General features: G+C 39.3%; 1 protein-coding gene across 4 annotated transcripts in view; it reads right to left on the bottom strand.

The window, feature by feature from the left end:
- Positions 1-19,643, bottom strand: part of LOC145500872 (uncharacterized) — a 49,877-nt gene that overhangs the window by 13,010 nt on the left and 17,224 nt on the right. The window contains exons 17-36 of one of the 4 annotated variants that reach the window (XM_081480408.1): positions 19,217-19,426; positions 18,866-19,078; positions 18,402-18,614; positions 17,980-18,189; positions 17,572-17,781; positions 17,255-17,461; positions 16,582-16,800; positions 16,047-16,259; positions 15,394-15,612; positions 14,613-14,953; positions 13,539-13,800; positions 12,864-13,034; positions 12,326-12,529; positions 11,924-12,142; positions 11,382-11,540; positions 10,689-10,907; positions 10,378-10,590; positions 9,715-9,924; positions 7,924-8,127; positions 6,829-7,035 (exon numbers count right to left, since the gene is read on the bottom strand). In XM_081480408.1, the coding sequence (XP_081336534.1) occupies positions 6,829-7,035; positions 7,924-8,127; positions 9,715-9,924; positions 10,378-10,590; positions 10,689-10,907; positions 11,382-11,540; positions 11,924-12,142; positions 12,326-12,529; positions 12,864-13,034; positions 13,539-13,800; positions 14,613-14,953; positions 15,394-15,612; positions 16,047-16,259; positions 16,582-16,800; positions 17,255-17,461; positions 17,572-17,781; positions 17,980-18,189; positions 18,402-18,614; positions 18,866-19,078; positions 19,217-19,426 (4,323 nt within the window). The remainder of the gene's footprint in view (positions 1-6,828; positions 7,036-7,923; positions 8,128-9,714; positions 9,925-10,377; positions 10,591-10,688; positions 10,908-11,381; positions 11,541-11,923; positions 12,143-12,325; positions 12,530-12,863; positions 13,035-13,538; positions 13,801-14,612; positions 14,954-15,393; positions 15,613-16,046; positions 16,260-16,581; positions 16,801-17,254; positions 17,462-17,571; positions 17,782-17,979; positions 18,190-18,401; positions 18,615-18,865; positions 19,079-19,216; positions 19,427-19,643) is intronic. The other 3 variants (XM_081480409.1, XM_081480410.1, XM_081480411.1) reach the window with 3 other exon arrangements.

The raw sequence follows: 19,643 nt of genomic DNA, 5'->3' as shown, positions 1-19,643 counted from the left end.
TATCCAAGTACCGATGAAATAAACAAATTACCAACGCAGCTGTTTCTAAATTGCTGTGAAGTTGCACACGGAAAGTCTCTATAAACATAAAAAGGAGAGCATTTATTATTGGAATGTTAGTTACGATTCTTAAGTTTGATTCCTGTAAACTGGAGGTATATTTCGTGACAAGGTCAATCAGTTGCCACCGCCTCGTATTTCGTTGACGGCCCGTCAGGATTTTTCAGCTAAATTAATCTTATCAGGCTTCATCATAATTCGAACTCCGTCAGCAAATAAACGTGTCTACACACTTAGCCTAGTAAGTGTATAACAGCGAGGGTACTTGTAAAACAGCGAAGTACATGCGTATAGATAATTTGTCTGTGTAAATATTCCGCGAGGTTGAAGATATTAAGACCCCGTAAAGGTACCGACTTAGTGATGTCAGTCGAATGAGGGTCCTGTTAAATTTCTCAACTTCAGAAAGATTGTATCTATATTTAACACATTTTGGGATTTGGGTTTGAAGTTGAATGCATCAGTCTCTAATGATCAAGCTACAATAAATCAAAAACAGGAACAAGAAGTCCATTTCAATATAATTTTTATTTATTAAATGGCCTGTTGAACTTTTGTAGCGAGAATAGTTACATCGTATTTTAAGGAAGCGAATCTAGCCTCGCTTTCTCTTAAGTGAGACTGGCGTTGAGTTCTCAGCCGACAAATTTCATCTTCGGACCTGTGCCGCCCAGTTTTCCTCAATTGTTCCTTCAATTTATTGGAATTATTGTCGCAAGTTTGACAGGTATCTTGTCTCGCTTTTCTAAAACTAAGCATTTCCTTCAATTCACTGTTAAATATGTTTCTAAATGACGAAAAACTTAAAACTGGACCTTTATTGTTTCTTCTTAAACTGGTTGTCTTTAAATCTGGGTTTTCCTTAAGGAACTCAGACCACATTTGACGCATGGACACTTTTGAGTCAAAATACTTCTTAGCATTAGTTCGTGACTTCCGGTAATGGGATTCGCTTGCCTCGTATGAGCAAATAAAGTTTATCACCATGTTTTTCACGAGGGGCAAAAATTTTCTTGGCGTTCTCTGGCCCCTCTGGTCGGGTTCTACGGAAGGATTATCCAGATGAATTTTTTTCAGCAACACTTGTATCTTGCTTGATGACAATCCATAGCATTTTCTAAATGCGGTCCGACATACCTTTCCCAGTGGTGGTATGGTATAATTTACCCTCCGTTTTCCTCCTACGGTTACTCTTATTTCCATGAGCTTGGAAAAGAGGTAATTCTGTTCATTGTATGACTTTCGATAAACCGTGTTTCTTTGACCTCGTATAATAATTCTTGTTTGGAATGGACCTCTCCTCAAAAGGCAACCACTGTGACAGCAGGTCAAAAGTAGCCGATTTATATCTCTGAAAGCAGCATTTTTTCGTCTCAATATCGTTCGCCTATCCTTTGCCACGTAAGTCTTCTGGAGCTTGTGGCTGGTAACCAATTTCCTCCTTCCCTTTTCGACTGAACTCGCGATTGGATCACCATGGACAAAATACTGCCACGGCCTTGCGGAATCGAATTTGTATACAAGGTTGTTTAGGTCTTTTCCATCGCCATGGAGAGCGCCTGTTAGAATCGAGGGATTGTTGGAAGTCGTCATATTGTGAACGCAGTTTTGGCGAGCTTTCTGAAACGTAAAAAGCCGGCGTTTTTATTCTATGGCCTGACGTGACCGAACGAATGTACAAGCATTGTCCAGTTTGTTTACAAGCCTGACACGTCGACTGGCTGTCAAAAATTGCGAAATAGAACAGTCTGGAATCAGCCGTCAGCGAACACGCCCACCTATTTAACTCAGGCGAACACGTCCCTTATTTTCATCGCAAATATTCTGGAAAATATTACTTCCTTAAATTAAACCAAATCCATGTTTTGAAAAACAAATCTCCAACGAACTCGAAGGCAGAGGTATAATAATTAAACATTATACGAGGCTTGAATTACTTTCGCAGCCTCTGGGGTGGACCACAGCCTGCTGTGAATATTTTTTTTCTTCTGTCGCCGATTTGCACGAGATAAGTTTGAAATACACTACAAAGTGGTACACCGCATTAATTATTAAATACTTCCCTCAACGGACATTTAATAAAGTTCTTTATTATATGGATGAACATGAACTAGTCCGCAATGAAAAACAAAAACTTCGCGAGCAGTCGATCTGCAGTCCATATTTTGTAATATGGACCGCTGAGAAGGACCGCCCACGAACCAATTACGGCAAATTGCGTTTTCAATTCATTCCGCAAAATAAAGAGTTTTTTTTAAGAAGAAATCTTGTTACCTTCATACCACAAAAGCGACGCGAGAAACGTAAATAAATGTTTACCTTTCACGCGCTCATTACCGGGAATGCCTATTCGGAGACGCATACTTGGAGAGGCGCATCAATTTATCAGTCCGATATTACATAGAAGCAAATCAGATAAAGTAGACTGTTCAACAGCCTCTCTATTTACGCACGCGAAAGAAAACGCGAGCGCGAAATAAAAAGCGAGATCCCTTTGTTCAAGTCGGTTTTATGCGCGAGTTCGACGATAGGCTCGATTACCAGCCGCTGTTCGGGAAAGGAGCCTAGTTCGACGATCGAATAAAAAAACGTGAAAATAGAGGGCCGTGAACAGTCCAAGATAAATAGAAAACTTTTATATAGCAGTCTTATACACCGAAATCCAAAGTGCTTAACACCCAAGAAATTTATCAAAACCATCTCCATAGAGATAAACTATTTTGAGTGTTGTTTCTGACTATAGTTTGCCTGTGACTTTTCGCTCATACGTGGGAAAGACCGCGCGCAGGACTGGAAATTGGCGAACATGATAACTTCTGATTGTAAGCTCGTGGCGGTCAAATTAAATCGTGCTATGAAATGATATTTTTCGATGGTTTCACAAAGGTAACCACCTGAACGACGGCCATAATTCCATTCTATAAAGCTACACGGAATAGACTGACTTCAGGCGTGGATTATAAGCTCCCGTTTTAGCTCTGCTGGGATACCTGGACTGAGCGGTAAGTTTGCTTGCAATCTGATAATCTTTAGCTTATCTGAGTTATCGGCTTATGTTTTAGCAAAGAACTGGGTAAAAGCCTGGCGAAATTTCCTCCACTACTGAGTAATGTACATCCTGGGATATAATTTTCAGCCTAAATGTGTTAAATGCAAGGCGAACCGAAGTGGAAAAACCGCGAATCTTTACTACCGAAGCCCGAAGCCTGCAAAATTGTTGTCAAATGAGTCAGAGCTGTCGCCAATGAAATACTTCTTTAACCACGTTCTTTGTCTGAAGTTACAGAAAGCAGGAATGGCCATCATCCGATTGTAGCTGTTGTTGAGAATGACAAATGTCAAAAAGTGAGTTTGAGCGTTGAATAGTAGTGACACATGCTAAGTTGTTACCGTTGAAACCAATTATCCTTAACGGTACAGTTGAACCTTTATTTTCGAATATAGTTTCCTGTATGTTCGCTATAAAGCTAAGTTGTGAAAAACGGCCTTAATAGCTTTCCTCGGCATAATGCTCAGTTAGGCTGACATATTATTATGATTTTAAAAGGTAAAATAAGTTGTCACTACAGCTGATTTATGTGAGTTTCAATCCTTCGTCAGCTAAGAATGAACAGAATGAAGTCGTGAAATATTGGCCAAGCTTATTTTGGCCCGTCTATTTTCTACACGTTTATCACTAGAAATAAATCGATAAATGTATACCCTCTTGATTTAAAAGACCCTTTAAGCAATCTCCCGTTCGTTTTGTTATTGAGTGACCCGGCCTAGTAATTGGGCAACTATAATAAGCTAAGTTTAAATTTAAGCTTAAATACGGGTTATTCAACGATCACGGACGTTACATTTGCACGAATATGGCAAGAGAAAAAGCATTATAAAAGATACAAAAAAAATCATTCCCTCTGACTTAAATTCTTTATGACAGATAGAGAAGAGTTGCATGTTTAGTTGAGAACCCGTCAAATTGACTCTTTTCCAAAAAAAAAATATATTGAAGCTTAAATAAATGGAGCTTTCATGGACGTTTAACAGCTGAGTCAACCAAGTTCTCAAGTGCAAATCTTAAACCGTAATTTCCTGTGAATTGTGAAAACATAAAAACCATTGATATTGTTTGTTTAGGTACAAGGTAACACTTAAATTATGTACTGATAAATATTTCTTTCAATTGGTGCTTTTTATTTGATAATAAAACATTGTCATGGACGTCACATTCCAGATCATGGACTTAATACAGTGTTTCAAAAAGAAAATGAAATTAATGATGTTGAAAATATAATTTCCCTGTTCCTTCTTGACTTTTCCCACATTTATTAGAAAACTGGCCAAATGAAGCAAATATCAATCGGTTCAAGCGGCTTGTAAAGACATACAATGTTATGTTTAGCTTTTTATTGATATCTGGTTAGCTATTTTATTTGAAATTGTACCATGTTTTGTACTTTTTAGCAATCATTGCATGGTACATCTACGTCTTTAAAGATTAATTTTAGTTTCATTTTTATGATGTAAACCATACTTAAAAATTTCATGGAAAGCTGCACTATTAAATTTTTTTAATATTAGGGCCTGTTTACAAGGAGAGAGGGTTACCTTAGAAGGCGGGTTACCCTAGCACTCACACATTTCCTTTTTTTTTCTTCATGTTTACAAGGCAGCTAGGGTTAACCCAGTAGGTGGGTTACCCTATCTACGTGCTAGGGTTACCCTGGCAGGCGGGTTAATTTTTTCCCTCTATAAACACTCCAGGTAGGGTTAACCCGCCTACCCCGATTAACTTTCTAATTGTTTCCAGACCCTTTGAATATAACCGTGCATTAAGTTCTCCCTGGTTGTAGGGTTACCCAACCTGTAAAATTTTGCTTGTAAACCCGGGCTATCTTTTGCCTTGCAGTTAGGTTTAACCCGCTCGCTAGGGTAACTCTCCCTCCTTGTAAACAGGCCCTTATTATTATTATTATTATTATTATTATTATTATTATTATTATTATTATTATTATTGTTATTATTATTACTATTATTATTATTATTAGAAAAGGTTTTTCTAAAAAACTGCATTGTTTCAAGCTCTTTTTGAACATAGCTAATTTGATCTAGAATGGATAATAAGTTACTAGGTCTTTTGTTGAGAGTATGTTTGCATGGTTTCAGACTAATAACCTTTGTTCAGTTCCAAATTCTTAAACTTAAGAGACAAACACAAGTCTTATATTCAATGACATTAAATTTTAATCACAGAGCTATAATGACCATTTGTTGTGTTCACTTCAAAAGAGGAAAAAAACTTACACTAATTACTGTGATGATCAATCATGTCTTCATACTTTGACATTTTGTTGACTATTACATGTATATTATTGTGTTGTTGCTATTATTATTATTCTACTTATTATTATTATTATTATTATTATTATTAATTCAACGGTAATTGCTCGAGTTCTAAGTCCTAATTTTTTGTTGAACAAAAAACTAACTTTTAGAACCAAGCTTTTTGGGCAATTATTACGAAGCCTCTTGCATTTACTGTTGTTCATGATATATCACATCCATGAATGTAACATTCATGACAAATTTAACGGCAAGTTTTTTGAGTGACCTTTTGGAACTGATAAGTTTTGTTGCCACAGATGTATGTTACTTGGTCAAGTAATAAAAAAAAACATCTAGTATGTTATTTTTATATCGGGCTTAGATACAAGCCACGAGAAAAAACAAATTGCTCTAAATTATATGGAATACTTTACTTGACATCCATGACAAAATTTTTGGCAGTTACACATTTCTTTAAGAATAGGTAAGATGAAAATACTTTGGTGCTAACCTGGACATTTAATATTACATTTAATGTGTACTAAACTCAGTTGTTTGACTTATGGTTAAAAGATTATTGCATCCATAATGCCAAAATACAAGGAGTCTACTAGTAGTCCCTTAGTTTGGGGAGGCCCCCCCCCCCAACCCCTCAGTAATGCATGATGATTTTTAAAACAGCAGTCCTTGTGCATTTTGGCTATGGACTTAAAATCCTAGAATAAGGGTATTTTTAAAATGGTCCTATCCTTTATTCTCATGTGGAATGGGCCATACATACAAGAAACTTTAATAGAAGCAGCAAAAAGAAACAAAATAAACTTGAGTGTAAAAGAAAACTGAGAAACACTCATCCTTTGTATTTCAAGTTCAAAACACACAAAATTTGTTAATTTTATAATGATAACATTAATTTCCAGCTAAGAAAATACATTGTGTTGCACTGTGCACCTGTTCATTAAAACTGCTCATTTTCTTTGCAGGACAGCCTCGGCCGGCAATGCCCTGCAGTCTTAGGGGCTGGCAGCCAGCCAGCCAGACACAAGCAAGGTGGGTGAGTAGGCTGTGTGTTGACAGAGTGCCTGTGGTTGATCGAGTGAAAAAGCCTGTGTATTTTCTTGGAAAAGTGTCAGGGTGGTTGTGTTGAAATTAGCACGGTTTTCATAAATCCAGACATATATATATATATATATATATATATATATATATATATATATATATATATATATATATAAAATGGAGAATATTACATGGCCACGCGGAGATGCGAAATATAACCATAGCAACGGTGATCTTTTCACGCGTGAAGATAACATTTTATTTTCACGTGTGAAGGGGTCATGTTTTCGCGCGAAAGTTCACCTGGTATTTCATTGGTGTTTGTATAATAAATATATATCCTCTATTTATTTCTTAACTATTAAAAATTAAAATGTATAAATGATATATCTAACTTACCTGAACAGTTAATTGGTCCTCTAATTCGCGTGTCCGTTAACTCGTTACCATACTCATCAACACACCAACAGAATCCAGTGGAGCCATGGCACTGAGAAGCTTGGTAACCACCGTCCTCGCGGCACTGCGGAATAATCATTCCTGGCGGGGGCTTGGGAAAGGACGCTAAAATCTTGTCACGTTCTTTCTTGCACGGCGGTTCTTTCCCTTTTCAAGCACAACAAACATTAATGAAAACCCATTGAATGCGCAGTTCTACTTGGTAATGTACAAGTCAACTATCAACTAGACTTCGAACAGGTTCCCTAGTGGGGCATGAGGCGAACCAAACATCGGAAAGCCGATCGAGCCGAGTGTCTTCGCACGCTAAATACTTTCAAGGAAAATATCTAGTTGAAGGCGTGCACAGTTTGTCTACATGCCGAGAGCTTACTGTACTGCAAACCTTTTAGCACCCATAAGAAAACTGTCGGTCAGCTATTGAAAACTCCACGTTTTAATCTTGACCTTTACCTCAGAGTTCCACAGCGTCGTACAATTTTTCTTAGCCGTAATATGCGTTTCTACGCATCACATCTCAATCTACGTTCGCTTCGAAATTCTCTGAACTTTCTTACGAAACTTTCTTCGCGAACTTCGCGAACTAACTTACATACTATTTCTCAAAAGAGTAAAGTTGAACGTACTTATTCAAAAACAAAATGTCACGTGCACGCGAAACTTGTCACATCAGTCGGATTCTATTGATATTCTATTCGATGGATGCTCATTTGACTTGTCAATTATTCGAATTCACGCGTACGTGCTAGCAGGCGTTCTTTAAATATTTTCGGTCGACACGCATACAAAAGACACGACAACTATGTTAGCCTTTAATTCCGTGGATAACTGCATGTATATAAGTAGGATGCTAAGCTACGTTCCACTGCTGAAGTAAAAGAGAACCACTATCTAATCTTAATTGGTACAAGTGATAATCAGTCCAATAACAAATTTCAGTCGGAAACACCAAGGTTTGTGTTATGAAAAGAAGTCGACTGATCTTCTAAAGCGTATATATAATGGCGATCTTGAAGGTAATATGAACTTCCTTACCGCAGCTTGGTCTTCCCTTGATGCGACTTCCCTTCACTTCAAAGCCATACTCATCCACGCACCAGCAGTACCCTGATATCACATCACACTGGACTGGGTGATAACCTCCATCCGCCTTACAATCTGGCACGTGTATCCCGACAACAGGGACGTCTCTAACACCCAAGGCTCGACGTCGCTGAATTTGGCACGGGCTTAGCCAGCCTGAGAAAAAGATCAATCAAAATAAAGTGCCAGGAAAAAAAAAAAAAAAAAAAAAAAAAAGATTTGTTACTTTTGTTATTTTACCAGCCTTCACGCGTCTGACGTTGCTAATTTCACACGGTCAGTATTTTCAGGGGGCTACACATCTTCTGTAAATTATAATAGGTGTAGCTTTGTTTCAATTATCAGTTTTAATTATTAGGTGTCGTCCGTTTGACGAGCCGTTAGAATAAGAAATGGTCCCTCTGAGCAATGTAGTTTTCTTTCCCATTATGGATAAACGAAGACTCAAGATTTCATCACAGGTTTGCATCGATACGTCCGAGTATTCTCTACTATCAGGCATCGTTATTACAAGTCTTTACGGTACGCTAGACAACTGGGAAGAACATGATGTCGCTGGATTTGACACGGGCTCAACCACAGTGTTCCGGATCACTAATAGCGTTTCGTATCTCTAAAAATACCAATCTAATACTTAAGGTTAGTAGAATGTGTTAATTAGTAAAATTTTATTTGCACGCTAAGGCAAATGCTGCAAACTGACTGGCTGAGCTGTTAGCCATTAGGTTGTCTACAAAATGGCGACGTTTTCACGTTCCTCGAAGTTTCGGAGTAAGATTTAGAAACAACTTCCGAGAAAACAAAGGGAGTAACATTCACCGTTACTTGACTTTGAATTTTGCACTGATAAGCGCTCGTACCCAGTTTACAATTCAGTCAGCACGAAAGTTAAATAATTACTTAATATGCAGAGAAATGATTGGAAATCTTTAGTGGAAATCTTATCGATTCGTTGTATGAGATAATAATTGACGGGGCCGAAGGCCGGGTCAACTATCACCTCACAGAAATCTTAAGGTAATTCCTCTGAAATAAAAGTGACAATAGATTTTTGTTCAAACTTTGTCCACTGAATATTTGTCATATGATAACTTCAATTTTGAAATAAAAAAGGGGGTGCCCATGCTCATTAAGGAGCAGTGAGGCATTGAAAATGCCTCATTTTGGCATTATTTAATGCTTATATTATAAAAACGCATTCCTAGTAATTGTAAAATCTTTGTGAGCCCAGACTCATAAGAAAACGCATTAAACTACAGTCAATACATTGTGTCGGACACAAATAAACATTTTAAGTTTGATTCAGACAGAAAGCTAAATCCTTGATTAAAAAATTGAACCAAATTTCTTGACGTGGTTACCGACTGCAAGATAGAAAAGACCACAGTGTATCTGCCATTTTTCTTATTTATTCAATTTTCAGCAATGGAAATTAGATCAGTCTTTCCTCGCGCGAAGCTTATGATTAGTTGATTACAATGACTGGAAAAAAAATTGGGGTGCCCGTGCTCGTTGTTGAGCTAGAGCCATTTTTCAACTAAAAGAGCTCAATATCAAGGCAAATCCGTCATGTTTTCAATATGCGCGTGCACGAGCGCGCGCTAATGACGCCATAAATTATGCGCAGTAAGGATGCGCAATGCAAATGTGAGGAATGACCTTAAGCTCATAATCTAAGTTTTAACAAGTCGGAAAGTTGCATTTCTATAAACTTCGAGATCTCCCCCAGCAGTTTGAACTAACCAAGTAATGAACAGTCCTGCTTTTCTCTGGAGCGCGTCCCTGGTATTTCATTTCCGTTTCTATCAACACACCAGCACTCTCCTGTGGTCTGGAGACACTGTCTGTCGTCGTATGAACCGTCCGCCTTACAGCGGGGAGAAACATGTCCGGGTGGAGGGTTATCAAGGCACTCTTCGCGACGAGACTGGCATACGGTCATCGTTTTATCTGCTTAATGAATAAAGAAAGAAATTAACACTCACAAGAATTTCGTGTCGACGGCCTTACATTACAGAATAAAAAAAAAAATGTACTTATATCTTCATTCCTTTTGATGAAAGAAATTACCAACTTTTCAAAAACGGCGTGGTTCCAACAAAAATGCGGCTATCCATCAACGTAAAAGAAGTGCTTGCATCCAGAAAGTATGTGTGGTATCCGGAGAGAGTGGAAAACTTGTGGATATTCTAAACAGACACCTAAATGCTCGACGTTCACTGAGGTGATACGTTCTTGTAAATTGCCTTTCCTATTGATTGATGAATGAGACTGCAGGTAGAATGAAGTATGTGATAACAAAGTCGCCCCACACCCCCTTTCTTTGGTCATCTTAGATCTGGGATGAAGTAGTTGTCAGTAAATACACGAGGCAATATTCGCCGAATTTGGCTTTCTCAAACATACCTATGTCAGAACAGTTCGGTTTCCCCCATTGGTGAGTTCCTGCCAGCTCGCTTCCATTCTTGTCAACACACCAGCATTTGCCTGACATATCATGACACTGAACTGGTTCAAATGAGCCATCTGGTTTACAGCTTGGGACAAATAAACTGATTGGCGTCCTACTGCGCATGGTCATAGCTCTCTTGTTTTCCCTCTGACACGGGGTCATAGCAGCTTCAAGAAAGAAAAAATTGTAAAAGTCTCTTGTCTACACTGCCGTTAAGAAAGTTATCATCTAAATACTAGTAATTATGTCTGCTCTCTTTTCGTACCTTGTATCGTACAGTTTGGTTTCCCACTTTGTCTCGTTCTGGGGATTTCATGGCCATCTTTGTTGACACACCAGCAGACATCGTAAGCTTCAGCACACTGCACCTCCTCGTATCCACCGTCAGGTTTACATTTTGGAAGCGAGCGACCACTAACTTGGACGTGAGGACATGATGACCACAACGTCTTGACATGCTCATTGACACAAGCTGAGATTGGAGCTGGTGGGTATAAGTGATGAAAAGAAAGATATCGTAACTATTTAGGAATTGTATAAAATAAAAATAAAAAAAATCTTTGAAAAGAGACTGGTTTCCAACTCGATATCTATGATCAAGAAAATAACCAATTATATTCTAAGTGTATCAATACAAGGTTATTGTTAAGGGATCATCAAATTACCAAAATTAGTATGTAAAACTAAAACAGTGGCGATCTTATTCCGGAAGAATTGCTTAGTCATCACTCATCGGTCAGTATTACGTCCTAACCTAAACCCACAATATTTTGGCCAAAAAAAAAGGTTTCTCCAAAAAGCGAAAGAAAATCCCTAGTTATGAGGGTTCTCTTTCCACAAAACCATCTTAACTACAGTTTATATTTCTGGTAACAACATTGAATAGTGGAATAAGCGGGTCTCCTCTGCAGAGACTTGAAGCTTCTGAAGTCAGCAGCAGTTAGTCCATTATCCATACCTGGTTTATCTGACGAAACACGCGTACAACGCCTAACACAACCACAGTCACAGCATTTGGATAATTCTGGGCAGTCACTGTCCTGTGAGCATGACTGCTCAGTCATTTCCGCTGGGCATCTTTTTGGGTCTGGTACGAATGGACACACTCCTGGACGAACTAAGAGCGGTTGGCATATTTTAAATTAGTCATTAACATGGATTCAAGCATGGACAGGATTTTGCTATGACTTCAAAACTGAAGAAATCACATCAAATCCATTACAACCCGCCTGAAATTCATTGCACTCAGTGGCATGCGGGAAAAGTTTTTAACACAAATAAATAATTTTTTATAGCCATTTAGCAGAGAATTGATCCGGAAAACCTATTCGTATTGAATGACTACGTTACACGAGCATTTCTAAGCCAAAACGGTTGATATCCAGTTTTCAACAATTAGCTATTGACCGAGAAGTGAAGTGCCACTGCGATTCCAAAATCTTTTGGCAACGTCCTCATATTCGAAATTCATCCACAAAATACTTGCTACTTGCTAGTTACCTTGGGCAGGACATTTTGGTGATCCCCAACGATGTGTACCAGCAATCTCGTAACCTCGTTCGTCTGAACACCAACAGAAGTTTGTGTTTCCAAAGCACTGAATCTCTGCATATTCTCCGTCCGGTTTACATTCTGGAACAAATTTTCCAACAGAGGGGACGCCGTTGAAGCCTAAAGCGTTTCGTCTTCCTTTAAGACAGGAAGTTAGCTGTCCCGACCCTTAAAAATGAGGAGAAAAGTAAACAGAATTATTCAACGTAATTGTAATCAACAATTTCACTGTTGAAAACACCCAGAGGCTTCAAAGGGTTTGACTCTTTTCACTTGAGTTTCACTGAAAAGTTGATTCAAGTGGTCAATAATTCCGTTTAGATAATTTTTTCACTTCCTCAAATGACTTACCAGCTGCTAGGCTACAGACGGGAATTCCGGTAACCCTGGTGCCCATCAATTCTTTGCCGTACTCATCGACACACCAACAGTACCCTGTTTGTCTGTAACACTGTACGTCTTGATATTGACCGCTCGACTTGCACTTCGGAGAAAAGTGACCCAGTTGCAAGCCAGAGAGACGTTTTTGCTCAGCAAGGCAAGACGGAAGAACTCCTGAGTAACATAAAATTAAAAATATTAGAAACAAGAGGAAAAGATTGTAACGGTAAGGGTTAGGTTTACTGTTACGGTTACGGTTACAAGGAAAATGCGCGTACTTTTTCTCTCAAATATGTTGTAACTCCCGTACTTTCTCAAGTGTAGAATTTCTCCGACAAGAAATCTTAGCTGTACTTTTCGTGACTATTGCTTGCAGTCTTGTGAGTTGTTTCGGAACGGTGTAGTGCTTCGCCTTTTAGGCGTTCGAAAGAAAGGTTAGTTGAGCACTGAACATGGTCTCAAGTATATCATAACTTTAAGGACTTTGAAGAAATAACCGTATTTTTACCTTTACACTTATCGATGCATTTTTCGTAGGACGGGAAGTTGTTGGCATTGCCCCCACACCCACTGTATACAAAAGTAAGGCATTCCCCAGAGGTAGCCTCGAAGTAGTGTGCAGATATTGATGCCAAGCATCCAAGTTGACCAGGTTCTGGAGCCAGGTTGCATAGCCAGTCTAAAAGGGTCAAATGGCTGAATAGTTAAATACTGAAGTTATAGCCTAGGAAATAGTTTAAACTTTGAAAATGAAGTCAAAGCCTTTCTTTATTTGTAGACTACAATGTCTTAAAAACACATGTAGCTATATTTGTGGTTAGGGGCCATGATCGCACAGCGAGGTTTCTTTGTATTACATTTTATTAAACGTGTTCAAAAACGGTAGAATAATCAATAGTACTATATTATTACCGGCTCAGTCCTGCATGTATACTTATCTAAATTTCCTCTGCAAGGAAATACATGCATCAGCATTTCCTAAAGTGGAATAGGCCATTTCCGAGTTACCTGTTCCCTGTCTCAAAACGAGTCTTCGTGCAAAACGTTTCATATGAAAATGAGTTTGATTTGCGTGAAAATGAACCTGTAGGTGGGACACATTTCCATACGAATGGTTTCGCTGGAGGACTTATTTTGCCACAGAGGCAGAAGGCAACTCTAAGGCCTGTTAACTTCAGCTTACCTCTAGAGGAATCTTCAGTTCCATTTTTGATTATTTCCGTCACCACTTTACCCCGAGAACGGACAGTACTGAAGTCATCAGCAACAAACACATTTCTGTAATCCGACGATAAATCCATGAGCTCAGCAACTTTCACTTTATCTCCAATACCAATCACATATATAGACACGCCTCTATCTCTAAGTCCTTGAGCTGCTGCTGACAAGGGAGTGTAAGGTCCTTGCTTTCTTTCCTGACTGCTACTTGTTACCACAAGAAGGGCCTGCGGTCCAAAAGTGAGAAGACACTTATTTTGCTTAAAGTAATTAAGACTGAAGCACTATAAACATGTAGTGTTCACGCACATGTTCCATGACTTTCAGAACAGAAGGTTAGGAGACTAATTGTGACATTTACTGATAAAGAATCTGGAAGGAGGAACACTTCTGCAAGGTCAAAGTCTCGAACTCTCTTTAAACTGTGAAAGACCCACAACGTCCCAATAATTCCATGAACTCAAGTTTTGTCAGGACAACCTTAAAGGAGAATATAAAGCTAGCAATCATCTTTTTGGAAATCGCTGAAAGTTATGGAAATTACTAAAATTTGCAGACAAAAGGAGGAAAATAAAATTGTTCCTACCAAAATTAATAAATACAGCCAAAAGCCGTGGTCATTTTTCGAAATTGAAAGGCCAACATTTTAATTTTTTTTTCCTGGTCACTTCCAAAAAAGGAACACCAGTCGTTGTGACGTCACTGCGCACATGCAATTTTGTTCTGTTTTGTTATTTTCTGTGCAGTTTGTGAAAACCTAACCAACCCTTTCATGTAATATAGTTATCAATCATAAAGATTTAGTTAGGTTTCCGCGGACTGGACACAGAAAATAACCAGACATCAAAAATCGCAAGTAGTTCTCTTTTTGTTGCCCTGTTTTACAGATGATAGTAGTAATTCTCGTATTTTTCAGTGGTTACATATAGTATAATTCCGAGCCTTTCGTCATCATTGGAAGGCTTTTAGTTCTTGCATCTTAGCAGGCAAAACGTCTCTCCCTCTAAATTTCCCTTGTTAAAGTGAACCCTTGCTATACCTTGGGAATTTCAATTCTCATTCCTGTCGCCTCGTTGAAGAGTTCTTCTTCAGCAAGTAACAATGCTAAGTCAGACCGACTCCAACCATCCTTATATTGAAGATTATTTACAGCTTTAGTCACGTTCGTGGCAGTGAGATTATTTTCCTGTAAGGTGTTAAAATATAGCGATATTTCCGCATCACGGCTGAATACAATAAGTCCAATATGAGTTCCTCTGGCGGAGATGTCAAAAGAATCCACAACTGAGGAGACGAATTCCAACATGATCGGCCAGTTTTCCTTTGTAACTGAGTCGGAAGCGTCGATCATAATACCAAGGTCTAGGGGTGTTTCGTGGTCTGAGAGGCAAAGAAATTGTAAATTAGTTTTAGAGCTGTTCTCAATTTAGTCTTATAAAATCTATATCTACTACAGAATGCTGAATCACTCATAAAAGAAGACACACACACTCCTGTGAACCAATCAAAACTCCAAGGGAATACATGCAACCGACGCAAAACGCCGGAGAACGTGTGTGAATAAGTCGCGATTGATTTGGAGGAGTCATGTAAAACCAAAGCAAATAGGAATTACTTTAGACAATCGAATTAAAAACCACCCTATTGCTTTGCTATATTTAGTAAACCACGGCATTAATCATTCATTCGAACATTTACTTACGCTTAACCAAATTGAATTTTCCACAGGCATGTCGAACAAAATTTCATTCTGTTAAATCAAATATTTTACTGATTTGTCGCGACACAGGAAATCATAAATGACTCCATTATTCTCCTACCTGGTGGAAGTCTGGCGCAGTGAGGCCGTCCCCACTTCCTAGTTCCCAGTATTTCATTGCCTTTCTCGTCCACACACCAACAAAGACCGGTATATCCGTGACATTGCACATCATTGTAACTTCCGTCAGGTTTACAGCGTGGCACGTAAGTTCCGGGAGGTGGATTTCCCGCCAGACCAAGAGCTCGTGTTCTGTGACGTTGGCAAGCGGTTATATTTACTGAAATCAAACCATTTACATATGAAAAAGCTTCGGACATACTCTGTTATGTATAAAGTGCCCAGGATATATACCAGAAAAAAGGGGGGAAATATGGAATAATAAAATATACTGGTGATATTGGAGCCGTAAGTAGTGGTTTCTTGCTATGGTTTCATCCTAAGGTTTTTACTGAGATTGGTCATCAAAAATTGTTACAGTAAAAGATAATAATTTCATTACATCAAAAGATAAAATACATTCTTACATCAAATTATCTTGCATGTCATTTAGATCCAACAATATCGCCTGACCGTAAGGTAGATACATGTAAGTGATAAGAAAAAACTCCTCCACTTAAGGGAAACTACGATTCAAACAATGTCTTGCATGAAGTAAAATTCCCTTCTACTCGCTGACTTAAGGCAAAATTTTGCTGTGATGTTGCTACAAACCTACGCAGTCAGGCAATCCTCGGGCTGTAGTTCCCCGGATTTCGTTTCCGTTTATATCTACGCACCAGCACTGTCCTGTGCCCACGTGACACTGAATTTCATGATAACCGCCATCTGCACGACACCTCGGTATGAAGTTCCAGACATTAGGCCCACTCAAAGATAACTCCAAGGCTATCTTTTGGCGTTTTTGGCAATATGTGAGATTTCCTACTAAGAGAAAAAGGAGCGAAAGAGAATTAGATACAATCAAATGAGCGTGATACCATTTTACAAGCTAAAAAAACAAGCAACACTATATGCTCAGATATCCTTCACCAACGCATTAATGAACTGAATGGACTGGCAGATACGCTGGGAATCCCATCCATACCGCACATCACTAAGGTACCTAATACGAATCGAAAGACTTTTTAAAAACTCTCCTCAGCATTCAGCACATCTTTATCATTTTACTAGATTTCAACTCCAGGGTCAGACACTTAAACTAAAAAATGTAAAAAAAATAGTTGTTAATCAGTCCTTTTATATGTACCTTCACCAGGGCACCTAATGACACCTGCGCTTCTAGTTCCTCTGAACTCCCTCCCATCTCGATCAACACACCAGCATTGACCTATCGCGACATCACACTGCACGTCATCATACGTGCCGTCAACTCGGCAACGGGGAACGTACTTTCCCTCCATTAGTGGGAGATGCAAGTGACGGGCGCGTTCACGTTGGCAGGGTGTCACTATGAATCCATAAGAGGCTACCAAAGTAAGAAATAGTCTATGTTATCTCAAGAGTAGTACTCATCGTAATTAACCTCAGTATAAGTCCAATTGGCTGCTCATTTATTCTTGAAAAGGCCTCCCAAAAGATGCTAGACTACTTATGTCACGTCTTTGCTGTCGTACAAACTGCATCGGGCTAGTCAGCCGTATCAGATAACACAGCAAACTTATTTGGTGGCATCCGCCGTAGGGACCAAAAGTTTCACATAAAATCAATGAAAACGCCTTGTCTTGTTGTGAAAAATGAACCAGTTTTAAAGGTATTTGATCAAGTAGCTAATGAACAAGGCAAGGAACCAATGAACACAACGGAATAACGGGATGGAAATAAATTATGGACTACAAATGAAGTCTATGTTCTGTAATAAGGGAGCCGTTTTCTTTGCGTCCCTTCCAAACCTTGTCATCGTTACTGTTTATGAAACTTACTAGCAGCCCGACAGTCTGGCTTCCCAAGGCTGACGTCCACGCTCGTGCCTGCTATTTCATCGCCTCTGTCGCTTATACAGAAAAATTGTGACGCCTGCACTTGCAAGGAAGAAAAGCTTCCATCAGATCTGCACCATGGAACATGAGAACCAGCGGATGTGCTTCTGATGCTCTTTTGAAAGCGAGTCCAGCAAGGTGAGTGAGTGTCTGTACAGAACAATATGGCACATTACTTCACCTTCTCTACACGGGAGTTTAAATTTGCTCCAGAGAACTGTTAGGAACACAAATACACAAATACCTTACAAATATCTCACCAATATTTGGACATGTAACCGTTCGATTTGTGGCTGTAGATGACAGTTCGTTCCCGTCTCGGTCCACACACCAACACGGTCCTGTTGAACTATGACACTGTACCTCCTCGAAACTACCATCAAATTTACATCGCGGCACGAACCTGTCAGGGTCTGGGGGAAGGCTTATTGCCTCTTGTAACTGCTTTTGACATTGGGTTAATGAGATTTCTGAAAAAAAAAAAACAGACCACCATATATATAGAAGAGCCCACCTCGTGACCTGCAAACAATTCAACAGCCTCCGATTATGTGCACTACCGCCTGAAATTGATTTTACGGAAACAAGTATTCTACGCATGCGCTGTTGAACACACGTCCATGAAAGGGCAGCTCTACTAACTACCAAGTTTATATGATTATGATTACCTGGCCTTGAGCAGACTGGATTACCCATCGCCAGACTTCGTCTTGTGTCCGGTAACTCTATGCCTTCACGGTTGACACAAAAGCAAGAAGATCCATGACACTGAATCTCTTGGAAGGCTCCAGTCTTACTGCAGCGAGGTTCAAAACGACCCGGCATAGGATGTGTTACATAGTCCTGAAACTGCTTCTGACACAGAGTCAACTTGTAACCTGGAAATTTAATAACTCTTTTCAGTCGATTGCGTCCCAATAAAGCAATGCAAATACTAGAGCATTTAATTACGATTCCATCAGGGAGCACTTCACTTGCAAAGCCTCCAAGGGCACTAAGAAGATTCCCCCCACTTACATTTAATTTATTTTACCTAATTTACCAAATTTTACCTATTTTATCTAAAATGCCTCAGTCTGTCATTCCATACCTCCAGCTTTGCATTTTGGTTGCCCTTCAGTTATATCTACTCGGCTTTCAACCAATTCTACCCCATGTTCGTTGACGCAGTAGCAGTAAAATCCTTCGCATTGCACAGGGTCGTAATTCCCGTCGAGTGTACAACGAGGAATATAAGGGCCCGGTAAAAGCCAGCTTCTGAGTCTCTCTTGATAATCCTTTTGACACGGTGTTAAGGCGGCTGCTGCAAAATGGACAATACGCACCAAGTTAAACGGAAACTGATGATGAAAGAGACACTCTTCTCTACGTTCTCTACTCTACGTTCTTCACTCTACTTGCTGCTCTTCAAGCCTTTTCGAGAGAGATCGAAATTTGCTCACGATTTTTATTGTCAGTTTCTTTTATGTACATCAAATCTGAAGGTTACGTTGTCCATCTAAACAAAAGACGACGCTTACAGAAAATAAAAGAAAACGTAAGAAATTTCCAGACCTGCAGAAGGACATCTCAGGTAACCAGTCGTCCTTGTTCCTATGATTTCCTGTCCAGACTCGTCTACACACCAACATTCACTCGAGACTGGAAGACACTGGATCTCTTCAAATCTGCCATCGCGTTTACACGATGGAATAAGCCGCAACGGTGTGGCTGGGAGTTGTAAAGCTTCCTTGTGCTTCTTCTGACAGGTAGACAGCGGATCTTGACCTATCCGAACATGGATAAATATAGGCAAGTCGTTTAAAGCGAATATACGTATTTGCATATACATGTAAGGTGAGTTGTCACGTAACAACGTATTGCCTAAACTGAAATTAAATGCACATAAACCAACTTAATACTAACCTGAAAGGCCACATTTAGGTTTTCCAAGCCTAGCAGGCAAGGACGTTCCTTTGATTGGATTTCCTTCCCCGTCAACGCAAAAGCAGTGGAGGTTCTGGCACTGGATAGACTCGAAAGACCCATCGCCCTTACATCTAGGGATCATTTTCCCTGGAAGTGGATTCTTGGCATATCCTATGTACCGTTCTTGGCAGGTAGATAAATAAGTTTCTGTCGGTCGATGTAACAAAATAAACCATCACCACACTAGTCATGAACCGTAACAAATCAATTTATGATAAGTAGAAGGACTATTTTACACTGGAACTCGACTTCAACTGGGGCAATGGAATGCCTCGTTCTGTTTTCGTTGTTAGTAGCTGCAAATTTAATAAGTGTTAAGTGTTATAGGCATAAAGGGTATCAGAAGAATCTTACGCGTAAATAA

The sequence above is a fragment of the Orbicella franksi genome, chromosome 10 (assembly GCF_964199315.1).
Source record: "Orbicella franksi chromosome 10, jaOrbFran1.1, whole genome shotgun sequence".
Lineage (NCBI taxonomy): Eukaryota > Metazoa > Cnidaria > Anthozoa > Scleractinia > Merulinidae > Orbicella > Orbicella franksi.
The sequence above is the reverse complement of the archived record's forward strand: the minus strand, read 5'-3'. Positions and strand labels throughout refer to the sequence as shown.